This window comes from Nematolebias whitei, chromosome 18 (genome assembly GCF_014905685.2).
Source record: "Nematolebias whitei isolate Nwh7 chromosome 18, NemWhi1, whole genome shotgun sequence".
In the NCBI taxonomy this organism is placed as follows: Eukaryota; Metazoa; Chordata; class Actinopteri; order Cyprinodontiformes; family Rivulidae; genus Nematolebias; species Nematolebias whitei.
In genome coordinates this window covers 19,581,902-19,590,938 of record NC_056515.1, presented here as the reverse complement: position 1 = coordinate 19,590,938, position 9,037 = coordinate 19,581,902, and the positions used below count along the sequence as shown (strand labels likewise).

The following is a 9,037-nucleotide window of genomic DNA, read 5'->3' as shown; positions in this document are numbered from 1 at the left end:
TTTTTTTTTCAAGGTAACTGGTGTATTTACACATATTTGGGTTTTTTTGTGTTCTTTTTTTTTTTTGCCAATTGTAATCCCAGATGTTGAGCTGATTTCTGCATCCATGTAAGGCGCGTGCAGCCTTCGTGTTTAAACTTGAAACTTTGTGTTTGAGCGCTTTGCCTGCTCATTTCTTGGAACAGTGCAGGTGAAGTGTCAGCCTGCTGCTCTCATATACATCCGTGCTGGTCTCGTTAACACCGGAAATCGGTTCCCATAATGTAATAAAGCCCACATGGTTTCCCATCACTGCCCTCCTCCCCCTCCTCCGGTACGTGGCGCACAGACACAGTTGGTTCTCATCCAGGACGAGAGAACAGCTTTGACTCCCCCCACGCTTCGGATCAGACCCCCACCCCTCAGAGAGCACCTCCTCCAGGGTTGGAAGGAGTCGCTGCTGAAAAGTTGCGCTCGTTTCCTCATTGCTGCAACTTCTCTGCCGCACTTCCTCAAACAAATGCGGCCATAAAAAGACGCTGCTTTTTGCGCGCGTGTTTCTGCCTTGTTGATGTGAAGCGTTTTGTCCAGGAGTTTATTATTATTATTGTTATTATTATTATTATTATTATTAATAATGACGCTGAGCTCTGTGGGGGCTTGCTGCCTCAGCCCGGAGGCCAAGGAGGCTCGGAGGATCAACGATGAGATCGAGAGGCAGCTCCGAAAGGACGAGAAGCAGTCCCATCGGGAATTTAAGCTCCTGATGCTGGGTGAGGGCAAAAACCAAGAAACCTGCGGGCAACTTGTATTTATAGGCAACTTTTATTCATAGGCAACATTTACTTATAGGCAACTTTTATTTATAGGCAATATTTCTAAAAGCAAAAGTGGCTGCATGCATCCACTCCTCCAAAACGCACAAAAAAACTTCAGGACCAACCTGAGTCAAAACTTGCATAAATATTAACATTAATGTCTACATGTATAATTCAGACCTTAATTAAGTCTAACTGGTTTTGGTTGTCATTTAAAAACTGTCAAAATGACAGGAGTGTAATAAGTGCAAAGACAGAATACAAAATAATTTCTTTTTTTTTTTTTATTTGACTGAATTTGCTCAAATTTGACATCAGAACATGAATGATGTGTTCTTGTGTTGATGATGTATTTATTTGCAGAGTTCAGTTGTTTTAATGCAAATAAAAAATATGTACATAAAAACGAGATCAGGCAATTAAACTGAATGTTTGCAAGAACCTCATCTGGGATTTCTAATATTAACACAACTGGTGAAGTACGCTTCCATCATGTCCAGTCTAAGCTTATGGTGATAAAATGAAGCTATCTCCTAAAGACGCGTTAAACTTTCAGTGTGAAATACTACATAAAGTTGTCATCTTGAGGACAATTGTTAAAATTTGCAAATTGTTTTTAAAGTAAAAGTAAAAAAACAACAAAATGTAGCCTAAAATATCCAAAGAGAGCTACAAAAAAAGTTGCATTTGTTAATAATGTGTTGGTTTTTTCAGACAACACTACTTTAGTCAGAAGGTCAATAAGAACTATTATCAGCTAACCTGGTGTTGAAAATGCAGATATTTCAATTTACCTTGAGCAGGATGATAAACAACTGTAGCATCAACCTGGGAGGTGTGTGTGTGTGTGTGTGTGTGTGTGTGTAAGCTGTAAGGCAGTCCTGCTTCTGTTTTCTAGAAAGACTGACTCAGGCTGAATCTGCGGTCTTGTATTTGGGTTCAGAAGTCTGTATTCTTCAGAGGAAGTCCACTTGATTTGATGTCTCGCAGATCAGCAACGTCTACCTTACACTATACCGTTTTGTTATTTCCCCTCATGTTTGTTCTTTAAGTGTTGGCAAAAATAAAGATTCAATTTTCTGGTTCAAAACAGACTTGAGTAATTAGGGGAAGTCTAGGATTGCGTAAGACTGACTGGAAACAAAAGATTTTCTTGCATCTAATAAAATAAGGTGATCTGTTCATGTAGATCAACTGTTCTTGAAAGCCACCTCTAGTAAAGTTGTGCTGAATCATTGTGGTGTTCTGAGCTAAATGCAATATATCAGCATACCATATAGCCAACGGTAATGGTTCTAACATGCTGATGCGAAGCAGGTATTGACTTGCAGACATGCTATAATTTTCATCCTAATGGATGGGAGTGCAGTCAGCTCTGCAGATATTGACTCGTAGATTAAAATCCTCAATTGTGTTTATATGAAGGTTCTGGGTTTGAAGCTTCATTTCAGTTTGTACCTTAATGTTTGGGATAAACTCCCTTGATGCCCGCATTCCTCCCACAGTCCAAGGACACGCATGTTAGATATGTGATTCTAAATGTGTCAGAGTGTCTCTGATTTGTTCATGTGACGGACTAGTGATCTGCACACTGTGTGCCCAAAGTCACCTGGAAAAGGCTTCAGCACCCCCGTGGCTCTAAAAAGGATAAAGTGTTTAAAGCTGCTGGATGGATTAGCAAAGTGGGCCCAGTTCATCTTGATGTGAACATGAATTTCTTTTTCAAGCAGTGAACTGAAAAGCTGACATTGCAGACCACGTCAGTTCGATCCATTGCAGTTTCCTCAAATCAAACTCTGACTTGAAGAAACAGACAAATCTCTCCAACTCTTAACATTCAAATTCAATATGCCTATCTTCTGCATAAAAAAAGAGTAATTGCTACGATTGTGCCACTTAATTGTGGTTTAACCAAATTTTTGCAACATGAAATTAGCATAACAACTAAGGAAATTTGTGTGGTTGATTATCTTTTGTTTTAATAATGCTTCTTTACAATAAGACTCATACTTTTCGAAAGCCGGTTTATTCACCTTTAAGGTGCCCCATTTATCAGGAACATGTTTTGCTGTAGCAGACATGATTTGGCAAGTTTTTCATGGGTGCAACCCACATACTAAACTCAGCTGCTCAACCTACAGATGCATTTTTCTTATAAACAAAACTATTTAAAGGGATATATGCAAGCCTTCCAAAAGATGTATTACCAAGAAGCATGAATACAATAAGAAATAATCAACCAAACACAAATATCCATACTTTTTGTGCCATGTTTATAGTCACAGAATGCTGAGGAAGTTTTTCCTCTAATATTGCAAGTAAAGTTTTATAGCATCTTTATCAGGTAAAAACAACAAATTACTTTATAAAATTTTATGTTGCATTGATTGTTTTGGGCTGAAGTGATAGAATGAATAAAATGAGAGCAATGGACAGATGGAGGATTAGTAAAGAGGAAGTCAGGGCAGGTATGAAGAGTGGACAAGGATGGTTGATACAGATGGCATATCCGTAGAACAGTATTCCCCAGTCCTGCTCCTTGAGGACCACTATGCTGCATGTTTGAGATATTTTCCTGCTCCAACACACCCAGTTTTATTGAATGATTAGGCTTCTTCAGAACAGAAAGACCCATGGAAGAGCAGGGAAACAACTAAAACATGTAGGATTGCATCCCTCGAAAGACCAGGATTAAGGACCACTCCAGCAGAAGTATGGAGATGTCAAGGTGTGCAGCAGACTTTTTTAATCCAAATTGTGGAACACAATCTTAGAGATTGAGAAAATGCCTGAGAAATGGAGTGGTGTGGATTTTCAAGAACATAAGGATCAAGGATGAAGTTGGTGAACCACACCATGAAAGCATGGTTATCAGGTTAAGATATGAGGTGGGTGAGGATCAGTGAACAGCAATATAGTTTTATGCCAAGAAAGAGTTACAGAGCTGATGTTTGCTTCAATAGAATTTATGGAGAAGTACAGGGAAGGTCAGGAGGAGTCGCACTGTGTGAGTATGTGAGTATGTGAGGGTAGTGCTGTGAATATATGAGGATAGTGAGGCGGTGATAAGAAGTGTGGTAGGAGACAGATGGGTTTAAGGTGGGGAATTAAGTCAGGGAACAGCACTGATTCCCTTCTTTCATGGTGATGGACAGGTTTACAGATGAGGCCAGACAGGAGTCTCTATGGTGTTTGCAGATCTGCAGTGAGAGTATGGAGCAGGTGGAAGAGAGCCTAGAGAGGTGGAGGTATGATCTAAAGAGAAGAGCATCAAAAGTCCATAGATTACATTAATCTAAAGGAGAGGAAAAGAAAACGAAAAACATTTCTAATTTGTGTTTCGACAGCACATTTCTTCTCTTATTTAAGAATAAAGTTTAGACATCTATATGCTGAATTTACTTTTTGAACAGTTAATAGATAATACTACATGGCCACCAGTGTATCTTGTACCTGCTGCTACAAAATTTTTCCAACTAACATGATTCTTTATATTAGAGTATAGGCTAATTCAACACCTTTTTAAGCAATTCTTGCATTTTAAAGGAAGTTATGTTGTAAGTTCCTTACGAGGTCATCGGTGTCATTAGCAATTGAATTCTTCAAGGTTCAGACAGCCTGTTTTGATAGATACACAAAGGCCATGTGTTTATTCATTTCATGGTGGCTTTGAGCTGGTGCAGTGTGGATGCAAAACAATGTCATGTTTTGGTTTGATGGCCAGGGACGGGCGAAAGCGGGAAGAGCACCTTCATCAAACAGATGAGGATCATCCATGGCCGGGGATACTCAGATGAGGACAGAAGAGCCTTCACCAGACTGGTCTACCAAAACATCTTTACAGCTATGCAGGCCATGATCCAAGCCATGAACACATTACAGATCCCCTACAAGTATGAACACAACAAGGTAGGCCCAGCAACTGTTTTTCAGTTTCTTTCCATTGCTGCTTCCCTCAGACAAATTGCGTAAGAGGTTCTTACCACATACTGTCCCCGTCGAAGCATGCGCAGCATTTGCTTACAGCGTGCAGTGTTTATTAGTGTTCTGAAGGTTCAAGTTCTTCTGGTAACTTGTAGAAGTGTTTAGTTTTGCCATCGAGCTGCCAGAGACTTTTTGTCGTCTTAACAGAGCAGGTTGTCTTTTTGATGGACTCACGATGGCTCACTGCAGGCTTGTAAAGACACATAATTTCCCATTAATCGTACAGGAATTTGCACCTGTCTCACCAAAGGCAGGAGCTCATTATTCTCTTTTATTTGCTGCCTCACACAAGTATGCCTTTGTTCACCAGTTGGAGCTTCAGGTCTGGATGAGACTCAGACAGATAGAGATAAGTCTGACTCAGCATGACGTTTTTTTTTTTGTGAAAATATGCAGATGTCAATTTGGAGGTGATGGAGGCATTTTGCTCTTGGAGCACATGAACATTGGTTTCTAACTTTTAAATTGTCCTGCGTAGCTTCCACATGCTAGTAATAAACAAGTTCATTGAAATAATGTATGCTGCCTGCTGCCTTTTATGATATTGTATTCAACTAAAATCATCCCTTGATGAGAAGGGGTGGATTCAAAGCCGTTTTGGTTAAACCGTATAAATGATATGTGCAACCTCAAACAATATTATGACATCCATAAGTCCTCGTAGTTTGTTTGAAGGAGAACTCTCAGCTATTACCGCAGTAGGTGTTAGCTCAATATCTTTACATTTGTTTGAGTTAAAAACGTTTTTATGTTGGCTGAAGTCAATTAGCTGTGGTGACCATCTTGAATTAAGTTCATTCCAAACTTTGATCAATTGTAGACGTACATCTAATGAATATTTTCTAAGTGGTTTGGTAAAATTAATTTAGTGGTTCATGAGATATTTGGCTAACAGACAAACAGGGTTCACACCAAGAGTTAATGCCAATGTTTTAAGCAACAATATTGTGCCAAGTTCAGTGTTTGGAGTATCTAATGGGGATAATGCTCAGCTGCTACCACACCAAATATTTTCTATTTACTTTCCCTCTATTCTGTTTGTTGTGTTGAGAAGGTGTGCCCACCAGCTTGTGCAACGTTTATCTGTCTATCAGCTCTAGCTGCTCCAAAACATTTACAAGGAACCCCCACACACTTTTTTAAATCTCTGGTTGTGATCTTGCTGCTTCTACAGGTAGCTACATTTTCTGTTTCCACTCCAGACATCATGTTATTTTTTCCTGCTTGCTCTCGATGAGGACGGACACTTTTCCCTCCTGCTCCTGCCTCCCTTCTGCTTTGCTCTTTGTGCTGTGATTCCTATCGGAGCCTCTCACTACATATCTTCCGAGTTGTAAATTATGCCTCTGGTCAGCTGGTCTCTCAACGCAATTGATAAAATTTTCTCGACGAGAAGACAGGGCGAAGGAGAGCCCTCATGCCCTGAAGGGACACTCGCAGCAGGATACACTATGGATTCCTGGGGTCAGTGTAAGATGGTGTGTCTGACCGTATTGTCCGTTGAGGATGTAGAAGATGCATACATAATTGGATTTATGATAACTGGATTTCTGCTTTTTGGAGTTGGTGGGTATCTGGCATATCAACAAATTCGAAAGACGACGGCAGCGGTTCTGGCAATTGTGAGGCTGCCTGCCTTTTATGAAGGAATGTACCGAGCAGTAAGCTCTCAGACTCAGACGCTGCATGAGTTGAACCGTAAGCTGGATGCGATTTTTGAGAATAGTCACTTGTGGCTCCTGGGACTCACTGGCAGGAAGGAATCAACGTTGGAGACGGCTGCAAGCTTGGTCCGGAGGTGTGACCACAAAGTTTGGCTATTTGGAATCACCAGTGAGACATACCAGAAGAACTATGAAGGCAGACATGGATATCAAGCAGTGGCTGTCTGACCCAAAATAACTGTGTTATCTGAATTTGGCTTCCCCACTCGGCCTTTAATTGGCCAGCTGCCACAACTTTTCCTGGTTGTTTATGTGAACGAGAAGTTCTGTGCCCCCCCCCCCCCCCCCCCCACACCTATTGCTCCCCTCCCAAGGACATCTGTGGACCTGTGTCAGAGTTGAGCCAGCTGATAAACACTATCCCATCTTTATCAGGACTATGGAACTTTCTGGTAGTGTCTACGAACAACTCACTGCCCTCGTCGGCCTCCTCATGCATAAATGTGTTATGATGTTATCAGTATGTTGCTGTTTTATGTGCTGAGGTAATTTTTTTTTTAACTTTCACACTGTGTCCCGTCTAGAACACAGTGTGAGATTTGATTTTTTTACACCTACACTCCCCCCTCATGTTTCTTTTCCTTATTTGAAAAAAAGGCTGTGCCTCTCAAGGTTGGGGGCCTCAGTCACCTCCGTCTCCCCATGTTTGTTTCTCTCGGACGGGCTGTACTGAAATGTAATTTTGTTGCACTTCGGTGCAATGACAATAAAGCTGATTCTGATAATGATATAGAGCATGTTGCTGCAAACTATCAAGTTTCCTCCTGAATCGGAGTCCCTCTTCTCGTAAACAGTGTCAGCTGCACTCCCTGTCTAATGTGTTCTTCAGGTGAATGCCCAGGCATCTCTAGTCCATCATCATAGCTTATATATCCACCTCTTCTCCCAGAGGGATAATTATTTTTGTCTTACTCCAATTCCTCCTAAAATCCCTAATCTCTCTTTTGTTCTGTTCAGGATACGATGATTGGTTGCCTAAAAACAATTCACTAGTATCCTGTACTCAGTTTCCTGCCCACTACAGACACACCCCACAATTGCAAAATTCTTTAAGCATTTCTTTCGGAGACAGGATCAATAAAAATATGCACTCTGCATGTGCTCTGCTTTCAGTCCAACAAAGTAGAATGCGTCCATTGGAAATGAGGCAATGAGTGCATCAGAGGCTCACTTGGTCTCTCATGATCATACCATTGTCCATTTTTAATTTGATTAATGGTCATGACTTCTATTGTTTTCTTCTGATCTCTATATCTTTTTGTAGGTGGTATAAAATGTTATTATAATCATGGGCTTCTGTTGGCTAACCTTTGTCAACCCTGCGCTGAGCTCATTATCCAACAGAGAGCTGCAAACAGAAACCTTTTTGAACGTTTAAAGAGGCATGGTGTGTGTTGCACTATCAACAAAGAGGGTTATATTAAAATTACTGCAGCTGGCAATAGTGTTTTTACGTATTGTTTGTATTGTCATACTAATATAATGATGCAGCTACAGAATATTGATGCTAATGAAAAAATGACATCCAGCTTTATGATCTCTGGAAGCTATTATTTTTCATTGAAAAGTGGAGACAGAGGCTTAAATAGGGATTTAAAAAAAATAACAGTTAGAAGAAAGTAATAAAGAGGAATATATGAGAATAAAGTATATATTTACAGCACATATTTTACATTATTATGTATGAAGAGGCGTCTTAGGCTGCTGCAGAACTCGGCATGAACACAATGAGACACTGATTCTAAGCGACAGCTGACAGTTTGTGTTAATAAACTTCACAAAAGCAGAAATAATTTAGTATTAATCTGGACTCCTAAGAATGAGACTAAAAGCAAAAAAATGACACAAAATTTGGAAAGCACGTTGTCTCCTTTAATAATAATAATAATTTTTAGTGGTAGAATACAAAAACAAAGCTGAACCAGAGTGTCAACCTCACTTTCGATGTGTATTATAAAGTTATAACCCTAACATTTGATCTACAAAATGATAGTTTTTGCCAAACTTAAGGTTTTTAAACAGTATTTTAAAAATAAAATGCGAAACATTTTTGCAGCAAAGTCTGTTACGTTACTAAACAACAATCTTTTTGATGGGACCTTCAGTTTTAGTGTCACCCACTGCAATGAAAGATGGCTGACCAGTTCTTGTACCTCTTTGAGTGTGTATCTTTGTCTGTCTGTTAGCAAAATAACTTATGAATCAGAGAAAGCATTTTAACAGAACCTCCAAAAAGTAATCAACATGTACATTTACAACTGATTAACATTTGGAGTCAACCCAATTCAAGAAGGCAGCTAATTGATCTTAACCAACAAAAAAGTAGATATAACTCAATTTTATAGCTACGGAGATAAAATGTGGTGTGGTGGTAGCTGAGAGTCATCTCCAATACATATTCTAACTGAGGGAAGGAGGTTGTTTCCCAAAATCTCTCACTACATGGCCCCGGTCATCCTCTCCTTAATACAGTGCAGTCGTCCTGTCCCATGTGCAGAAAAACACCCCCAAAACACGATGCTTCCACCCCCA

General features: G+C 40.0%; 1 protein-coding gene across 1 annotated transcript; it reads left to right on the top strand.

Annotated features, from left to right (window-relative positions):
- The first annotated feature begins 616 nt into the window (after window positions 1–616).
- On the top strand, window positions 617–6,585 carry LOC119425093 (guanine nucleotide-binding protein G(q) subunit alpha). The gene is made up of 3 exons (XM_037692617.1): window positions 617–752; window positions 4,522–4,706; window positions 6,508–6,585. The coding sequence occupies exons 1-3, from the start codon at window positions 617–619 to the stop codon at window positions 6,583–6,585; spliced, it is 399 nt and encodes a 132-aa protein (XP_037548545.1).
- Window positions 6,586–9,037: the final 2,452 nt, after the last annotated feature.